Source organism: Artemia franciscana, chromosome 19, assembly GCF_032884065.1.
Source record: "Artemia franciscana chromosome 19, ASM3288406v1, whole genome shotgun sequence".
Taxonomy (NCBI): Eukaryota; Metazoa; Arthropoda; class Branchiopoda; order Anostraca; family Artemiidae; genus Artemia; species Artemia franciscana.
The window spans coordinates 22,991,162-23,012,605 of record NC_088881.1 but is presented as its reverse complement, the minus strand read 5'-3'; the positions used below and the strand labels follow the sequence as shown (position 1 = coordinate 23,012,605).

Below are 21,444 nucleotides of genomic sequence, written 5' to 3'. Positions count from 1 at the left end.
AGGAAGAAACCTCTTTCTTATATGTAATAATTTTTAATCGGTTTAAGTTTTAGCGCTGCTCCTTACTTTCAACTCGAAAAACTTTTTTTTTCAATTCGATAAAGATCATTTCGGTAAAACTTGCAGAAAATAATGGTTCTATGAATCTTATGAAACACATTTTCAGATCATTTAAATTTAGAACTCACCGACAATATTCGTTCTATGCATCTTATGAAACATATTTTCAACTACTAAAATTTAGAACTCATGCTATTTGTGCCAGGATTAATAATTGTTGAAAAAGTATCAATTAGTTTCAAACAGAAATTACAATAAACAGCCGAGTCAAACTGAAAACGAAAAGGAATTGAAATGAATAGGGTTGACACCCCAATGTCGTCTCAAGACCGGAATATAATTTACACTTTACTGAAAACAAAGTATATTTTACATTTTTTCTTTGCTATTTTACTTTAATAAATGAAAAAAATTTATGACTTTATGGTAAAAGTATCAATATGCACGTATTAAACGAAAAATCCACGTTCATTTCATTTTTCTTTTTGTTGTTTCAGTTAAGTGCAAATTAGGTTCTGGTCTCCTCCTCTCTATGAACCCGTCAAGCCCGTCCCCTTCTTTATTCAACATAAAGCATTTTCACTACTATTCCTAGCTGCGTTTATAACTTTCTACCCTAAGACACCATCACCGATTTCACAAAGTATTTTCCTAAAAATGTTCTATCCATCTTCTACATTGTAAAATTTTAATCTATTCAGTTTAGAGTTTAACTGTATTTGTAAAATTTCCCTCAAATTCTTATCTTGGAATCTACCAGCGTCAACAACAAAACAGAATGAATTGTTGGCATTTACCCCATGATGTTGCCTCACGTTTGTAGAATTGTAAAACACTGAGTTACACGGGGTTCAGTAACATGGATGCTCAGTTGTACCAGGGTTCAGTTATACAGGACTTGGGTTAGATTGTGTTGGGTTGCACGAAGATTCAGATTCACAAGGGTTCAGTTTCAAGGGGTTTCCCTTGCAGGGGGGTTTATTTGTCTGAGGGTTCAGTTAAAGGGCTCAGTTGCTTCTGGTTCAGTTACACGGGTTTTAGTTGCAATGGAGCCAAAAATTGCAGAAAGGCGACAAGAGCTACAAAAATTACTGAGGAACATTGGCGGATCAAGAGGGATGGAGGATCCCCCAAATGTTTTGGGGCCCTCGTTCCTTGCTTTTTTCTGTTTTTCACTCTTTTTTGACACAACTTTGTCAATTAATGGCATCCTTGTTACATTGCCCCCTCCAAAATTTTGCTCTAGATCCACCCCTGCTGAGAAAAGATGTTTTCTGAAATCCGTTGGAGGAAATTGGGTTTAAAAACTGCTGTTCAATTTGCAGTACAACAGTTACCCTTCAAACAGAGCTTAACAAAATGTTTTTTGGTACCAAGGGTGACGTTGATGGGCTTTATTCGATTAAAGATAGTGCACAGTTCACTCAGAAAGACAGTGAACTGGGTTGACAGTTGACCAGATAATAGAAAAGAAATTTATGAGGAGTCTTATGACATCCAGAAACCTTACTAGGAGAGGCAGAATGGCAAAATTTAAGCACGATTTTTGGATTATGTGGCGTCCTGCTTGCATTGATGTAGACAATCTCATTGAGGAACTTTCTGAAAACGAATACTAGACGACTGAGCAACCTAAGGAGATGATGCTGTTAAGGCAAAAGAAGGACCAAAAATATACATTGCTTGTCAAAAAAAAAATCCTTCAAATATTGTAAAATTTATCCGAAGATTGTGAAGAACTGAGGAGTATAGTGAATGGAATAATGACTTCTTTAGTGTGAAACAAGACAGAAGCAATTATTTAGGGTACGGTCAATAAGTTAGGAAAGAATTATGTTTTCAGGAAGAAATCATAAGTATCCCACATGACAGCCAGGGGAGCTGGCCCATCGAACATCAAGCACATAAATACCAGCCTAATCTTACAGAGGTTTTGGCTGTTGCAAAATGTCCAATCATACCAGAAAAAGGCTGATTCAAACATAAATTATATGTTGTTCCTTTGCCGCTCTTTGACGATGACAGGAGCATGAGGAGACCAAAAAAGCCTGATATTGTGAAAGCTTTTCCTGAAGCTGAAGCTTGGAAAGATATAGAAAACATGTGCTCAAATAGGGAAGAGCTAGTAGGACCCCACTTTAACGATGAATGGTGGAGCTCTTCATCATAGACTGCAGTGGAAGATTGGAAGCAACTTTTCAATGAAAAAGATAAAGATACCATGGAATAAACTAAACAAAACACAAAATCTAAATTGATAAAATAATTAAGCTACTGAATAAAGTGAAAACACAGAATTTTTGTCGTCCCTTGGTAAAATCCCAAATAAAAGTTGGTATGGTTTCCTTATTTTACCACATAACTTCCTTCCAAATAAGCTGTCCTATAACTTGAGATTCATTCAGGAATCCATCTTAGCGTCATTATGTTTTATTGTAATACAAGGTTAACTCATTTAGTGTGTAGCATCAAGAATTCTTGCGCAAAAAGTTCCGCTTATTTATGTTTCCGTGCATAAATTCGCTATGCAAGATTTCATCAAAATCGCGTATTCTAGATTTAGGCAAAGCTAGACTAATCTCAAAGGCTTAGCTAAGATACGACTTCGTTGAGATTTCTCCAGCCTATTAGGCCAAACCTGAAACTTCCAATATCATACGTACCTTCCGATATCATATGTTTCCTTGCCTGAATTCGCCATAGAAGATTTCATCAAAATTGCATACTCTGGATCTACACTACACTGTAGCAAGCAATTTTCAATTGAATCTTATGTTTTTCACTTTTTTTGTTTACGTTTTCTAAACATTTTCCTCTAGAGAGTACAGGCGAATGCGCAGATGCGTCAAAAAGTCTTCTGTTAAAAGCACATAACTGATATGTCAGTTGAGCTTACAACAGGATGAAAATAATGCAAGTTATATGAAAACGGTTTCGATTTGTAGCATTTCGTGGGATTGTGATACGCTAAAACGGAATCCAGATTCAGAAAGAGCATAACATTTCATCGTAATTCATGGGGAAATTACGATGGCTACGATGGCTAGTCCACGGCTTCGAGGACTAGTTTCAAGGTCTATCCTTCTTGGCTTTTTCGCAACCAAAACGATCTATTTTTGGATCGGTTTGTCAAGTGTGATGAAAAGTGTATACCTATGACTACAAGAAACGTACAATACTGTAGTTGGACACTGATGAGCCACACAGACACTTTTCAAATACGCAAACCCACCAAAAAAAGACCATGGTTTCTGTATGGTGGTCAGCGGCTAGTGTGATCCAATATAACTTTCTGTAACCGGGCCAAATCATCACACCAGAGTCTTATTGTGAGGAAATCGACGAAATAAACCAAAAATTGTGTCAGCTGCAGCTGACACTGGACAACAGATGAGGTCCGATCCTGCTCCACGATAATACCCATCCGCACGCTTCACAAATTACTGTCCAATAATTAAACAAATTGAGCGGAAAGTTCGGCCTCGCTCACCATACTTCTAAGAACTCTCACCAATCCAGACAAGGTAAAAAAAAAAAAAAAAAAAAAAAAAAAAACATCCTCGTTTTCTTTATCGAATCCCGAGCATTCAGTTTTTACACCGCCGGATTTGATTGACTTGCGTTACGTTGGCAAAAATGCAAAGAGTCCAATGGCGCCTATTTCAATTAAATTGAATAAGTAAGCAGTAAGATATTACAATTTTAAGAGCCCCCATAAAATCGGACAAAACTTTTGAAACAACCTATTATAAGCATTAAGAAAATCGTGCAATTATTCATTTACGATTATGAGGAATCGCGGCACTAATCCAAATTAATCCAAGACGAACGGATTTACTCAAACGTCCTTTACTTGCTTAGTTCCTCTTAATTATTCCCATTACCCCATACTGTAATATAAGATAATTGATTATTTTGTATTGGGAAATAGGGGCATACAAATTTTCCTGAAATGTCCTGTATTTGAGAGTGTCTTGTTTTATTTAGTAAAAATGATTTTTCAGACTTGGATATTTGCGCTTTTTTAATGCCCGTTGTCCAGCAAACTATTCCCGTTCTAGAGAACGGGAGAACGGGAATCCCTCTATCGTTTGTTGTGACAAGTCCCAATCTCGCGATTTCTCAGTTTACTAAAAATTGATATGAGAGAATTCTATGTTTATCATTTAGCGTTATGAGCAAGCTCGTAGCCCGTGAGAGCGGCACAAGTTTTCCGAAATGCTCAGCAATGTTTGCGATAATGCTTGTTCAATTAAGCTTAATTTTAGTTGTCGTTTAGCTTAGCATTACTTTTTTGGAAGCAAAACACCTCCAGGACACGGAGTTAGGTAAAAACTTACTAGAGTATGAAGGAACGGATCTTCAAATGCTCTATCAGTATCCGATCGTGCCAAAGCCCCCACAACACGCATGAGTCCAACTTTGTCCTTTTGTTTTGCTGTTTGCATAGTATAGTACATTGCCAAAGTATAGGCCACATCATTTTCATAAATATAAGTTGTGTAGGCATCCGGCACCGGACCTGAAAAGATATTAATCAAGATAACCAACTAGCAATATTACAATTTCGCCTACCCTAGTTTAGCTTATGGGTTTATATAGATGGCTTACTAGAGTCTGATGAAGAACAGTCGATTATTTTAAATTTCAATTTTGAAGCAGTCAAACCGGGAGGACAAAAAAATAGAAGAAAGAAACTAGAACGGATAGACACTGTTAACTTGAGGGCAAGTGAAGATCACTGACCATTCCTTAATTTATAGAACAATTTTACCTCTGGAGAAATTCTTAATTGTTGCACGGACTTAACACATAAACAAGACTAAAGACAAACTTACCAAAAACTAAAGATAAGCAAGTTCTAGATAGTTTTATAATTTCTTCTTAAAAGAGGAAAAAACAAAATGAAAGAAAACAGAGAGTATAAAAGATTATACAGACTATTGAACCGAAAGAAAACAATTGTAGAGTAACGAAGAAAAGCAAGAAAAAGCTAACTCAGATGGTATATTTGGATAACGGCAAAGAATTTTCGACAAAACTGGCGAAGAGACGAAAATAACTGCAGAAAAACTGAAACAAAACTGAATATCAGCTGCAGAAACAAAGCAAGACCGGTGAAAACTAAAGTTGATGCTTCGGTACCCAGCTGGGGCCTTTACAGATCTAAATAATAAATCCACAGCTTGTTAATTTTGATACCCAAAAATATCTAATTTCGGGAATGCCTCTGGTTAACTTCATTGCCCCCAAAAAATCAATCAAGTAATTTAAATATTATGATAGTGCATGTGATGGGTATTGATGCGGTTATTATTTGCAAAAATTCTTTCCAAGGAAATTTTAAGTCTATATACTATCCCGATTATAGACGCATATGTGTCCCAAGAATTGTAACCTACTGAAAACCTAGCTGGTATCCATCTATTCTCTTTTAAATCCACCCAGTGAATAGCTTGGTCCAAATCCAAAATTTATGTTCTCTTTACAACAGAATTAAAGCAAACTGCGCATGCAGAACACAGAGGATACCGCATATGAAGTAGTACAAGCCAAATAAAAAGTAGCAATAGAGATGTAGCGAAATCAAATAAACAGAGCCGAATATCTAGATCCTGGTTGTAACTGACATAATAGTAAATGTAAATATAGTAATATACTAGTATATAGTAGATAGCAAACATAATAATACATATAATACATATAATAATACATAATAATACATATAATACATAATAGTAAATAGTAAACATAATAGGTAGTTTGAAGAGTTCGAAGCAAATGCATAACCAACGACCAATAACTTCGTGGTAAAAGCAAAGAACAACAGACAAAAACAAAGTCATCTTCACCAGGCTCATACTGCAAAAAGACATTAGCAACAACTTCTACATCTTGTTAAGTAAATGAATCTCAGTTCCTCAACACGCAAACAATTGGTGGGTTTCAACTATATTAGGTTAACCAAGCTTAAAATTCAGACTCATTTAATTTAGTACCTTTTAATCATACGATTTTTGTACTTTCTTTAGTCATAATCAAAGCAGTTTGCCACTGCCTTCTATAGCGCAAGATCTACTCCTCCTTACATATTACGTGTCAACCAAGGCATTGTTACAAAAAAAGGAAGCAATAGAATACCTCACAATAATGTTTGACAGAAAGCTTCCCTTATTCCACCAGTTCAAAAACGTAGCTAGTGAGTCATCCAGGAGATTGAAAATTACACAGTTTGGCGGAACGACCAAACATACACAATGATCTTGTATTCAATGGCACAGCCACAAAATCAGCTTAAAAGCAACTAGATACCCTATGGAATATTGCGTTACAAACAGCCCTTGAGGTGCATAGTTTCTGGAGAGCCAAATCCTTGTTCATAGAAGCTGACATACACACCCTTTTGAATCTAAGACTTTTTTGTTTGACCCCATATTTGGCAAAACTGATTACAGTATGATCCAGTGATGGATCAAAAATAATCCACCACTACTTGCATGGGTTATTAAGAGGCACACAAACATTTACAGACACCAAAATTATATTATAAGTCTAAAACGCTTGGCACAAATTCGCAGCCATGAGCTAAGACATAAGTATCTGAAAATATACCGATGGAATCTGTAGTCTCCATCTGTCTGATTTTTTTTTTAGATTTGATTTTTCTGGATGAATGTGGGTATTTTTATCATGGTCGTTATAATATATGTGGCTCCACAAAATTTTATTCGACTTTTTGCAATCATGCTATACTCTTTGCGTCTGATCTTTACCCTTTGCTTCAAGCAAAACTGCAAGTTAAACTAAAAAAAAAAAGTTAAGATCTTTGTATAATCCTAAGCCTTACAAGTAAGGAAGGAGTGAGCAACTTTTTACAAGCGAAACAGCATATAAGTCGGCTCTTAGCCAAGTCTTTCATTTCCGGATAAAATACAATTGAAAACTTGAAGTTACCTGAATGCTCAATGACAGTGAGAGCTGTCTGCCTCTCATCAGGAGGTAGTTTGACACTTAATGCTCTTGCTTGGTCGTCCACTATGAGTGACATCAGTGCTGGCACAAATTTGGTAACCACTGACGGTTCCAGGCGAGGTTCCTTAAATTCCTATAAGATATTCAAAAGCTTAAGAACCGAAACTGGTTTTATTTTCAATATTACTAATTTTGCTATTAATGTAGTACGTAATTTCTCAAAAATAGAGAAATCATAGGTTCGATGATTCAATTTCTTTGATACAAAATTCAATACAAATTACGAAACATATATTTTATTGCTAGCCCGTCATTTTTATCGCTGCATGGTATCTACAATTTTTAACCCACATTTCTATGGTCAATTTTTATTCTTACGTTTGGAAAAATACATAATTAAAATGCAAAGTCGCCAGCTTGAATGGTTTTCCAGCGAATCACCAGTCAAAATAACATGAGCGGCACTATCAATGTCAAACCTATGGGGGACTCATTCTTTTTTTTTCTTGCCAAACTAAGTTTTGGCAGGAGGAGGGGTGACAGCCAACAACATTCACCAGCACAAGACCCGGGGGGCTTGGCTGGAGAAATAATGAGCAAAATTTATTTTTAAAAGAATGCATAACAGTTATGGAGAAATTCCACGAAACTTGAGATATTGGGGATAGATGAAATGAGACCAAAGGTTCCCTCCTTACTACGTAAACACTTGGGGACTTTTTTGCACTTCTGTGAATTCCTGAATGCCAAAACTAACTGATTTCTCAATTCTTTGAACTATCTTTTATCTACTCCAAAGAAAGTAGAAACAATTAATAGAAAGGAAACTGTAATTTGTCTTCGATAAAAACAGAAAAGCCATCTGGTGTTACCCAGAAAGATTATTAACTTTATACAAAAACATGAATAATTTTTGTTTCTTTATTTTTCACATTGGGCACAAAATATGCCTACTAGAAAATCCCAGGTTGAGCCTCCATGATTTTGGGCCTTTATCTAAAATTAAACAATTATTAAATCAAATTTATATTGAACATTTTTTAGGAGGGGATTTTTTGAGGGGGAGAGCTGTGAAACAAACTTAAAAACGCCTCAAAAAGACATATTTGTAACGTTTTTATGGGTTGGACAAAATTTCGAGGGAAGATCAGACCCGGTGCCCTCCCCCCTCTTGGATGCGGCCCTGTTTAAAGCTCTTACTTTTTGGGTCACTTTTCCTGTTTAATGCGAACAGAAATTATTCCGTATATGAAGGAGTTGCCCTCTCCCCTCATCAATACATTGTGTTTCATGCTCAAGTTTTTAGTACTTTTCAAAAAGCTTCCTATTCTAATCAAACGGCCCTTGTTTTTCAAGAGTCGTCCTTAAAAAAATATGACACAATAGTCAAAATTTAGCGTAAAGAGCAAGGTATTGAGGAGGGGGGTTAACCTTTCATATACGGAATGATTTCTGTTCGATTTGAGTTTTAATGTTGCTCCTTATTTTCAAATAGAAAAACTTGTCTTTTTTCAATTTCTAATAATTTTTCAAATAATGCTGGTAAATCTGGCTCCCTTCCAAGAAAAATTCCCTCCCCTCTTAAAAAATCCTCCATGGAGAGTTCCTTCTATGCAAAACACTTCCCCCACCCCATAAAATCCCTTCCAAAAAATTCCATCCTCGCTGAAAATCCCCCCGCCGTAAAATTTTTTGCACAAGATTCAGCCTGGAAAATTCTCCTTAGCATACTTTCATTTGAAAACAACTTTAAGTTCTAATCGTTATTTCGGTTACTCCAGAAACTCCTCTTTGATGGAAATTATTTTCCAGAAATCCAAACACACTGAAAATTTTGCCAGGACAATTCCCTCCGAATATCTCCACATGCAGAATTGAATAGGCAAAGAGAAAATAAGACAAAAGAATTTCGTATAGGAATTCTGTCAAGTCCCTCCTGTGTAAAATTTTCCCAGGGAAGTTCACCCCCGGGATACTTCCCTTCACAAGGAAGATTATCACCAAGGATACCCACCCCAAGCACAAAATTCCCCTCTCCCGTAAAATGTCTGTATTACCCTTCATAAAAAAATACTATATGAAAACAATGGGCAAATTTTATAACTTAGACCTATCTCCAGGAGTTGAGGGGGTGGGGTCATGTTATCTCAAAAGACATATTTTTGGGACTTTTTAACAATGCTGAACAAAATCTCAAAATTTCGGTCGGAAGATTTTGGGGAAAGACGGGTACGGAAGGGGGGGCTAGTTGTCCTCCAATCTTTTTGGTCGCTTAAAAAGGGTACTAGAACCTTTAATTTCGTTTTAAACGAATCCTTTCCTGTTATTCTAGGACTATCAATTCGATATGATCACTCCTGGAGAAAAGAGAAATGATTAAAAAAAACGCGTTCTTGATCTTTCTTCTGGCAAAAAAAATTATAAAATTCCACATTTTTGCAAATAAGAGCATGAAACTAATATAATAGGAATCTTGGATACGCTAAATCTGATGGTGTGATATTTTTTAACATATTTTTACTTTTAGGGGGCGTTTCTCCCTTTTTTGAAAATCAGGCAAATTTTCTGACGTTCGTAGCTTTTGATGGGTAACATTAAACTTACATATTTGGAATCAGCGTAATAGGCTGATTCTTCTGATATATCTATCAGTATCAAAATATAGCTTTTTAGGGTTTCGATTACTATTTAGCCGCGTCACTTCTTACTTACAGTTCGTTACCACGAACTGTTTGATGAAAACTTTCGAATTAATGCAAATAATTCATACCTGAGAGCTGATGATTTGCCAAGAGCCAAGACCCAGTGCCATTAATCGAATAAGAAGAACTAGAACTGTATTATCTCTTGGTACAGTTTCAGAATTAATGAGGTTATTACATATCTTCAAACAAAATGACGCAAGAAAAAAAATAACGTGAGGGTCTCCTAAAACCATTGATATATCGCCGAGTATCTGCTCTTGACCCTTCTTGATGCCATCTAAAAATAACTGAAAAAGAAAATTAAAAACAAGAGTCTCTTAGAAAAATATAAATGCCAGGAAAATAAATTATAATAGATTGCAAAGCAAAGCACAGAGAAATAACAGTAACAGTAACGTAACATAAAAGACAGTAACATAAAAAACAGACAATAACATAAAAAAAAATCATCAACCAAGCTGTTTATCTTTTATAATCAAAATGAATTGGAAGTATATTACAACGGGTTTTTAATCAAAAAAGAAAAAATGAGAAAATATATACTGATAAAAACTGAAATATTTCAGTAACACGTCCAGAAGCTTTAACTTACCGAAAGAATGGAGACTATAATGGCTGAGCAAAAACTAAAAATAAATAAGAAAAACGAAAGAAATTCAAATTTGATCTAATATACTTGTGGTTTAATACAAGTTCTAACGAATTGAATATAGCAGCAAAAATACTACATCGATCCAGACAAACTGTAATATGTTATCGTGTTAGCTCGTAATGCTGAATATCATGGTCTGATATGAGATTGTAATAAAATAAAACGATCTATCTATTTAAAAACCTTGCACATAACCTATGTGGCATATCGAATTCTTTCACACTTCCAATACAATGTAGAATAAACTTGGGCTGCGTTTGATACTTAACTCTGAGGAACTTTCAACCGGTAAAAACTGTTGGAAGAAGAAAGTGAAATGATCAACTTGCATCACACCGACTCTCCTATTTATTATTCAGTAGGAGCAAGTGGCTCATGCTTAAAGCAATCCATGCGTATTAAATGTTATATCTAGTTAAAAATAAAGAAAACTGGAAAAATAGACTATTTGTAAATAATATTTAGAAGAATTTGGACATACAATAATTGATTAGTAAAAATAATTAAACTTTGTTTAACCACACACATTTTATGTTTTTGTTTTTTATACAGCAAGTTTAATATTTGCTATCAAAACTGCCAATTAATCACAAGTCAGTAATAAAACGGTCAAATTAAAACTTGACAGAGTAGGCAATTGTTGACACTCACATATGAGTAAGGTAAGGAATGTCATTGGACTTTGCAGTCCCTACCGGCGATGCTGATCTTCATTTCATGACCCTTCAGCCAGAAAGTGCAATGGGAAGGGGGCCACATCCTGTGCTTCCAGACAGCCTTCCTGTTTACCTTCCACAGATTTATCCAGGTGCTCATTTAGAGCTCGGTTGCCTCTGTCTGAGCTTGCAGAGCCAGGCTACTGACCCCCCTTCCAAAAAAATGACCAATGACACCAGGACTCGTAGGTAGTTGCTGAAGCTCATGGGTGAGCTGGGGAGTCTATGACCTAGATCACTGCATCTCGAAACTATTTACGCAGTATTTTTCCAGGATACAAATATTAGGGTATTGTACAGAGTATGCCAAAACTGAATCAAAGTTGGAAAAGAAATGAGAATTTTTTTGCAATTTTTCTTTCCATACTTAAGCCGGATTGGATACATAATATTGCAGAAGAAATAAGGATGTGGCGATCGATCACATTTTAATCCCACCAATTGAAACTAAAATAGACTTAGCCGAAGTGGGGTTAGATTGATGCAAGAAATTAAACCTTTGAGAATCATTAAACAATACACTGAAACAGTTTTCTCCTACTCAAATTGTAAAACTCAAGACTCTCCTTAATAAAATGTTTGAGAGCCATTGTTCTACACATACTGGAAGAACTGTCTTCTACACGAGGATTTTGCTAGTAAAATGCTTCAGAAGCTCTGAGCAAAAGACACTTAAATAATTTTGATCTGCTCAAGGGGCTTTCCAATAAAATGTTTCAGAGCAACAGAGAGAGAAATGGCGAAGTAATGCTATCCAACTCAAGGCTCTCCTCAATAAAATGTTTCAGAACCCTTCCAATACAGAATCTGGAAGAACTTTCTTCTACGCGAAGATCTTGCAAGTGCAACGCGAATCTACCCAAAGGCTCCCAAATAAAATATTTGAGAGCTACAGAGAGAGAAATGGTGAAGCAATGCTGTCCAGCTCAAGGCTCTCTCCTCAATAAAATATTTGAGAGCCATTGCTCAACAGATACTAGAATAACTTTCTCGTACGCGAGGATCTTGCTAGTAAAATGCTTCAGAATCTCTGAGCAAAAGATACTTGAATAAATTTGAACTACTCAAGAAGCTCCCCAAAAAAATGTTTGAGAGCTACAAAGAGAGAAATGGTGAAGCAATGCTGTCCAACCTGGGGCTCTTTCCAATTGAACATACCGGTTATATATGGAAATATACAACAAAAACATATGAAGAAGAGCTTAAGAAGAGAGAAGAGGGCATAGGAATTAGGGGCATAGGAAATAGAGAATAAGAATATTCTAAAAAAGCTGAACAAAAATTAAAATTTACAATCATTCTATTTATATATTTTAAAGTCTACCGAAAATAAAATTTGAAAAGGGATTCGAGAAGTTAAGGTTGTTGCGTTATACGTGAAAAACATACAATAGAAAATATAAGAAAGGAGCTAAGCAAAGAAAATAAGAGATAGAATATAATTGAATCTTTGGCATCTTGAGCAGTATCACATTTAGCTCTCAATTCAAAACCCTGCAATTTTTTTTATTCTAAAACAAAAAGAAATTCAAACAAAATGCTATCAATTTTTAACTACGTCTTCTGAAGACAACTAAAGTAGAATTTACAAAGGATAAAAAAATTAGATTTGTGTTACAGGCAAGGACTTTTCAGGCTGACATACGACGAAAAACAATGAACTGTGCATGTATACCATTCTCCAGGCCCTTTCATAGTTTGAAAAATTGGTGCACCAAACGTTTCTAATCATCACAGAAAGTTTAAAGTTATTGTTGTTAAACTTGCAGAACTACCATTTTGTCACATTATCAGAGTCGGTAATCTCTCCTTATTATAATCTCAATAAAAAAAAAAAAAAAACTGCCAAAATTCTATTGATTTTCCATTTCAGCTCATTTTTGGCAAAACAAAATATTAGACTTTTCTTCTTTCGTTCTTAAATACACACATGACACGAAAGTCTGCAGCCTACTGGCTTCGAATAGCCTTTTTTTACAATTTTCAGGGACACGAAAGTCGGCAGCCTACTGGCTTAGAATAGCCTACGTACAATTTTTAGGGACACAAAAGTCGGCAGCCTAGTTGCTTCGAATAGACCACGTACAATTTTTAGCACAGGAAATAGGACTCGCTTCTGTTAATTTTTAACACACTGAGATAAGCGTGTACTAATTTTATCAGATTTTTATGTACAAGGCGCATAATTTAAGAATTATACGAATTATTCCCTAGCGTGAACAATCCCGTACCAACATACTGCACATGCTAAATGTACGAACATACTGAAGTTCAAACTTCCCTGTTGGGTGTTATGTACAAACATAAAAGGTAAAATAGAAACACATGTTTAATACCAAAGATAATAAGACACAGTTAAGCGAAGAAAATATGTAAATGAAGAAAACTGGATCTTTGAGACATTGGCATGATGGGAATATCGCCTAAAGACCGCTAAAACACACAACTATCGCGTGAACAAGTTGAATAAAGTAGTAAAAACGTCTATAGCACTAGCATAATAAGCAGTGAAGACGTACAAAAGAGAAACTGTAAAGCAACGCTCTAGGATTTCTCCCAGTCGCGTTAGATGGCGATGAGTTTTTTTTTTATCTGACAACAGTTGAAAATGTTCTCTCTGAAACGAAAACACGGATGAGTTAGATCAAGACGCATTAACTCCTCAAGATCATAACCATGCAAGACACAAAAAATAAATAAGAAATGGATAAATGTGTTTTCGCTAAGTGTGGAGTATAGACATATGAAGAACATAGGGTTACCTGCAATTCCCTTGAACGTTTTGCATCAACTTGTTTTTCCCTAAGGCAGGCGTCTATGCACCAGGTAAACTTGTGACATGGATCAACCGACATAATATCGTGTACTTCTAGGTCATGCAATGCCATGAGTAGTTCCGATCGAAGCGTACAGTAATGCCAGTTTTGAGACCTCATAAAAAGAGTTCTGAGGAACTGCAGAACCATGTCATATAATTTGATATTGTTGCCAATCATATTTGCCAGTTTTTGAACTATTGGCGCTTGTCGACGTATCTGAAAGTAAGAGAGCAAATGTGGGAAACGACACATCTGCACACAAGGAAATGGAAGGTCCAACTATGATCCATTAAAAACAGCCCCACCCCCTTCCCATCTCCCGGAAAATAAAATTTGGGAATGACATACTGAATAACTTAGATACTCGGTTCTTCCGCCCATTAAATGCGCATTTATCCACCTCTGATAATCATTAGATCATTTTTAATTCTTGGCTCTAGCCACCAGCTGGATAACTAATTCTAAAATTATTCTAACATACAGTCCAGGAATAAAAGCATAAAGAAGTGGATTTTAAGTGCCAAGACATTAGATAATGAGCGTAATTAGTTAACAAGGGGAGCAAATATCTCGAAAATTATTTCCTGTGAACCTTGGCAGTCTCCAAAAGAGACATGGACACAAGGAGGTTTTACGACCCAAACCCTAAATAGTGCCAAACAGCACGGTGTTTCGCGTAGCTCCTGCTATATTTTCGCATAATTTGTCTAATTTTACTCTTTTTTCTCAAATTATGCCCTGCCCCTGGTAGAAAACCATACGTGTATGCTGACCTCCATGCATCTGACGCTTATATCGTCCTTGCCAACACAAAAAGATGGTTCATGCATTGTTATGATTCTAGATGACATCTAAGACAAGACTTTTTAAGATTTTCGCGAAAACAATTTTTTTATGCTAATATCAAAAGTGAAAAAACACTCAAAAGACGGAATTAAAGAGTAATATCAAAACTTAACACAAGCAGAAACCCTACTGTATATGAAGGGGAAGATTAATACCATATAGAGAGTAACAATCAATATGAAGGGGGCTACCCCTTTCATAATGTGCTTATTCTCCAATAAACAAAATTTTATTACTATTTTTATTTGATTTGATTTTTATCATTTGATACTTTTTTTTGTATGTTATTTAAAATAAATTATTCCATTAAAGTATCGTTTCAGAAATAACAGGGAAGTTTTCATCCTAACATCACCAATAGTCAAAGCTCCAGTCCATAAAAACTTTCCATAATAAAAATGAACAATTACCGCTAAAAGGAAAATGTCAAAACTTTGTTAGGCTAAACTGTCATCTATCTATTTAATGCACTCCAAATGAATCAAGGGCGAAGGACTTTGGAAGGGGGAGGATCGCTACCTTTAATTTTGAGGGGTCTTCTTTTGGCTCAACAGAATCGTGTGTTGAAACTGAAAAGCAAAATTAGACTGTACACAGTCAAAAATACTAGATACACTGTCGTTGGGAATTGGCCCTACATGGTTTACAATAAACCATGCAAATTATAGTTTTATGGCGAAAATGATTTACTAAGTGGTCAAGAAAATAGCAATTTTTTCTTCAATGTCAAATGCAGGAAAATGCAGGAAATGATTTACTAAGTGGTCAAGAAAATAGCTATTTTTTCTTCAATGTCAAATACAGGAAAATGATTTACTAAGCGGTCAAGAAAATAGCTATTTTTTCTTCAATGTCAAATGCAGGAAAATGATTTAAACAAAACGAACATTTTCAGAATCTATCTAAGTTATTTACTACGAAGATTATATATTTCTATACCTTATATCTGATAATTTTAGTAGTAATATACATTTGGCTGTTCGAAACTCGCAATCTCATACCAAATTCGTTTACCTTAGTAAACCAGTCTTCCAAAAACTTTACATCTTTTTCTAGAGACAATACAGTGTCTTTTCACAGCTAAAACGTCCTCTACAGGGTATGGTAGAAAAGTCCATCATCATCATCATTAACTAGAACAGCTTTGTAATTCTAGTACCATCGATCATATAGTATACGCTAATGTCTTACCTACTGGACCAGAGAATCAATATAGAAATATTATGAAACACATACTTTGGTGCGGTTTATTTAGAAGGTGCAAGAACAATATTTCGTACTTCTGGGGAAAATTCATAGATAAATGTAGACGATACTTTCTCCTAAGTGGGTACAAAATAATTAATTACCCGTGATGATATTTTGTATTTTTAGTAATCTCATCCCTGAAGACTTGCGCTCAATCAAATCTGGTGTAATTACAATTAGTTGTGAATGTGACGATTTGCTGTGATTGCGACTAAGAGCAACTGAGAATACTTGTACCTGCACCTACTTACGACTGCGACTGTTACTGCTTGGAATTGCGACTACTTGTGACTGCACCTACTTGTGGCATACATATTAAACTGTCACTCACTATTTCATTAAATCTTTTCAGTAATATTGGTTAATATGATGATTTTATCCTCTTTTCTTATTTTTTGTTGACATTATGACAAATAAAAATATAACTCGACAAGACATAGCAGACGTTAACTCTACCTCTGTTTACTGTAGTTCCTGTTTATTGAGCTTCACTAATTTATTGTTAGTGATTAATGTTCCTTTTATACGTGGACTCTTATTTGACTTTATTTTCACTCGTCTTAGGTTTAATATGCTCCTTTACCCTTGTTTGAAACTTTTTTTTTCTTTGTGAAATTTATACAGTAATAAGGGTTATTAGAATTCAAAGAGAGCTTAAATACGCTCTTTCGTAAATTCGAATAAGACAACCCTATAGAATACATTCATGAATTAGCTTATACATTTTTTAAAAGAAGATTTTAGAGGATATTACCAGTTTATTTGTGCAATAAAACATTAGTTTTCACAAATAAATCCAATAAATCACAAAATGAATAGCTTAAATTGCATTTAAATCACAAATTCAAAAAGAACTATAAAAACTTGTCATATCAAACAATTATCTAAAGCTATTTATCCTTTAAAATACCCGCAATGATAGTAAAAACTGATTTCAACGGTTCTACTTTACAAAAGGGAATAGACCACCGTTGCCAGAAGAGGCTCATCTGCAATATTTGGGGTTTTTTCACGCTTTTGTGCATTCAATTCTTGAAATCAGCCCATTTTTGAAAGCAAAACTAGTTGAAAAATTAGATCTTCTTCAGCATATTTTAGCCTAAAATTTTTTGCTTTTGGTGCATTTAGCTTTCTTATACAAGGTATCTGGTGACACTGGACAATCATTTCAAAAATATTAGTTACTGAAGCAAAACGAAAGTAAGCTTGCCAACAAACCTTAGGAGAGGGGCTGAAAAAAGAATTAGTCAAATTCTCAATATTAAAAAGAACTTCTTCTTTCTCTTTAATATATTGACTGAAAACTGGAGTGACTTCCTCTCCAAATAAAGCTTGATTGTCCTTCCAGATCTGGCGTTTGACAACTGTGTCACATTCGTTGTATAGCTCTCTATCTTTCACCTGATGGAAAATTTTTGAAATAAACAGTGGAAACAATGAAAAACAAGAAATTAACTGATTTACCTAAACTCAAAATAAATTGGCTTAACTAAAAAAAAAAAAAAAAAAAAAAAAAAAAAAAAAAAAAAAAAAAAAAAGATGAATTGTATTCACAATCGTATATGGATTTAACATCGAAAGGATCTAAATTCACTTTTAAAGTAACATACAGAAATCGCAAAATAACTAAATAACTGTACAGATTACACCACTACACCATCAGAAATAAACAAAAAGTAAAAACAAGAAAAAACATGAGAGATATTTCCATGGCATTGAAAATGGAAAAATCATAAACTTTCACGTATTTTGACTGTACAATCGACAATCTTCGTCAGGAGCCACGATCTCAAACCAAGACAAGAATTTAAACAAAGTGTTTTATTATTGTGGCCATGTTCTTTAGCTTTACAAACCCAAGACCCGACTGTGAAGAATGAGTTGAAACGAACATCATGCATTTACCCAAATCGATAAGGTATTGTACCAGTTGTTGGCACTTTAAACATAGTTTTGACTTTAAAAAATAGTTGAACTTGACTAGCTTGAACCACCACAAAAATTAAAATAAAGTGTTTCTATTATTGTTACCACGTTCTTCAACTTTACGGACCCAAGGCCCGACTGTGAGGTATGAGTTACAACAAACATTATGCATTACTCAACTGGACAAGGTATTGTACCAGTTGCTGGCACCTTAGAACATGGATTTGACAATAACAAAAAATTATTGAACTTGGCAATTACTCAAACTAATGATAAGATAACCATTGTAAAGTAAAAATACTGCAGGTTTTGAAACTTTACAATTTATACAAAACTAATTGTTAATTTATTTTTGATAGCCAAAGAGTAGATGTTTCCTGTGAATCATCGAGCGGCAACCACGTGAAAACTCCAAAAAATACAGACTAAAAACTATAGCTTAACAATGGCTAATAATGAAAAATATTAATAAGACTAAAAGGTATATTACCTTATGTTTTTTTCTTAATGATTAAGACACTCAAAATTACTGTTCAAAGGATTAAAATATTTCTTAATTCAAAGAATGACTTCGATTTTCAATTTCTTCAGCTTCACTCTTGATTGGATTTTTTGAAATCACAAACACTGAAGTCCCCTGCACCCCAGTTCAAAGCAATATTTTTATGCAGTTTTCGCTTTTTCTAATTATATCGCAAAAAACTTGTTTTTAGGTTGATGCGTCTAAAATCTAAACTTAACTCATTAAACCAAATAGTATTCAAGCGCTTTTCAAAACCTGCTCTTGGAGGGGGATACAAAGATATCTTGGAGGAAATATAAATATTCCTTGAAAAAGTTCTAGTCCAAAACATGATGTTCACCTTAAATAAGTCTGACCCTGCTTAGATCAAAATTGCTGTTTTGTGGGATAAAATGCCAGAAATGGACACTTTGTGGTTGAGTCATCGACATAAAAGGGCACTTGATCTTTAAATTTTAATGATTACTCTTTCACCATTATAAGACCACTGGAATGACAAAATCACCCCAGGAATAAAAACACCAAACAGACATCCATGATCAGGGCTGTATTCAAGATTTTTTGTTCAGGGGGGAGGGGGGAGGTGTGTACAAAACAATACCCTCCTGTGGATTTTGTCTAACGGTCCCAAATCAGTTTAAGCCAGAACTCCTAGCTTGATGCACCGTTAGTGCGCTCCTTACGAACACGTTTTGTCTTCTTTCTTGGTGCTATTTTAAAATAACCCAAGTGTTTGTGAGCATCATAGGTTCTTTGAGTCGATTCACATTCATAGAGATCCATTATAGGTTCAACTGCGTTACTGCTATTCCAAGAAGGTCTAGATTCACGACCTTCCTTCTGAGGGCGAAAACAAAATTTTGTATTTGTGTAGATAGTATCTTTAGAGTTCTCATATTGAATCCCATGGTGTAATTTTTCCAAGCCCCCGCAGACACCCTCAGAAAGAACTACAGTTTGAGCGCAATTATGGACGACTGTTCACAAATTTACGAAGCCTCAACTGAATCAGTTCAATCAATTAAGTGTTAAAACAGGGGGATTTTTTAACATTTATATTTTACCATATAAATGCACGGGGAGCAACAAGTAGATTCCGATTACAAACAACTGCGCATAAATTTATACAGCCTCAGATAAATCACCTCAGATTATTAATCGTTAAAAGGTAAAGTGTTTTTACTTTTATATGCAAAGTTACATACCTCAGAACATTTAGGGGAAAAAACTAAATTCCCCCCCCCCCAAAAAAAAGGCTTTTTAACCGTACTCTATCACTCATGAATGATCGAAAAATAATACTGCTACTAACAACTCACAAGCCCCAAGAAGCCTGAGGCCAAAACAGCTACGCACGCTCCTGCTCCATCCCAATCTATTCGAAGCCTCCCTCTTCACACCCTCCAGAAAAGTTTCAATTTCCCTTAAACCTTTCCCCTGCGAATCCTTCCATCTCATTTGGGAAACGACATGCTTTTTGTTTGGCCCTAGACGGTTGGCCGACAAGGACAATCTTTGACTATCTAATAATAATAATAATTTGTTTATAACTCACAAAATACATTAAACTGTGGAGTAAACACACACAAAAAGAAAAAACGAGAAAAAAACATAACAACATATATAACACAACAGCATAACAACATACATCATTAGTAAATTACCTCAATTCAAAAAATGGCCGAAGAGGGTCAAAAACACCAATCATTTGCTGGGTTTTAAGAGATATATCTTTAGATAAATGTTTCAGTCGCGAGGGCGCATAAACGATGTCAAATTTAGAAACGACTGTATGATTCCGATACCACCGAGGCAGACGCAGCAAATACTTGCAATGCTTAAAATATCCTGAGCGTATTTTCATATCCTGAGCGTATTTTCTGTATATATGTTATCCTTCACCCACGGAACGTGTCCTAGCCATCTCAATATTTCTCTCATTATAGCCCTAGAAAGTTGGCTTTAACTGCATTTTCTATACAGCTTACTGGTCAGCCGGTGGGGTACCCAAAACAATCGGTAAACGATTTCTCTGGAAGACACCCAGCAAATACTCATCTGTTTTTCAGATCGCCCACGCTTCACAGCCATACTCTACAAATGTTGTTACTGTAGCTTCCAATATCCTAGTCTTAGTTCGCAGACTTATCTTCACATTCTTCCAAACTATTATTAACAGTGGAAAAAAAGTATGGGCCTCGGATATTCTACTTTTAGCATCTTCTAATACCACTACCTAGGTAAGTGAATCTGGCTACTTGATCGATCTTCGTCACCAAACACCACCTCTTCATGTTCACTTATTCCTAGTCTGAACGACTTACTGACATTAACATTAATTTTCAAACCTATTCTTGCATCCTGAACTAGAAAAACCTCTTCCTAAAATTACACCGTTCTTCTCATAGAACTTTATCTAAAGCATCTCCAAGTCAAAGAAGTATCACCCTACTAATTAATTTTTCTTCCTACAGAAACCAAGCTAATGCCTCTATAATCACCACACTCACTCTAATCACCTTTCTTATAGAGAGGTTTTTATAAGAGTCTTCCTAAAATTGCAAGGTACTTCCCCTTTTTCGAAGTCCTATTCATAATCTTCAGTAACTTATCTCTAACTTCATGACAACTATATTAAAAAATAAAACTCATTTACCACACAATCAGCACCTGGGGATTTATTATTTGTTAATCCTTTTAGTACTTTCACTAGTTCTTTCTCTCAAAATAAATTTGTATTCACATTCAAAGCGTCACAAACGTTTTTCATTCTTTTATATATCTTTTCGTATTAACTCTATCATAATCGAAAATTGCGGTATTAGAATGGTATTACATATTAACCGTGTGTCTTGTACGCCGTGCAAATGTCTTTAGAAACGACTGCTAAACCGCATGGCAATATAGCTACTTGAACTAGAAGACTAATAGGTAACTCAAACCTCAATGAATTCGGAATATTTGGAATCATAATAAA

At 35.1% G+C, this 21,444-nt stretch overlaps 1 protein-coding gene across 1 annotated transcript in view; it reads right to left on the bottom strand.

Moving 5' to 3' along the window:
- LOC136039436 (negative elongation factor B-like) overlaps positions 1 to 21,444 on the bottom strand; it is a 61,009-nt gene that overhangs the window by 25,267 nt on the left and 14,298 nt on the right. Inside the window, exons 3-7 of the mRNA XM_065723184.1 lie at positions 17,237 to 17,419; positions 13,868 to 14,140; positions 9,803 to 10,024; positions 7,015 to 7,165; positions 4,401 to 4,582 (exon numbers count right to left, since the gene is read on the bottom strand). Of these exons, the coding sequence (XP_065579256.1) occupies positions 4,401 to 4,582; positions 7,015 to 7,165; positions 9,803 to 10,024; positions 13,868 to 14,140; positions 17,237 to 17,419 (1,011 nt within the window). The remainder of the gene's footprint in view (positions 1 to 4,400; positions 4,583 to 7,014; positions 7,166 to 9,802; positions 10,025 to 13,867; positions 14,141 to 17,236; positions 17,420 to 21,444) is intronic.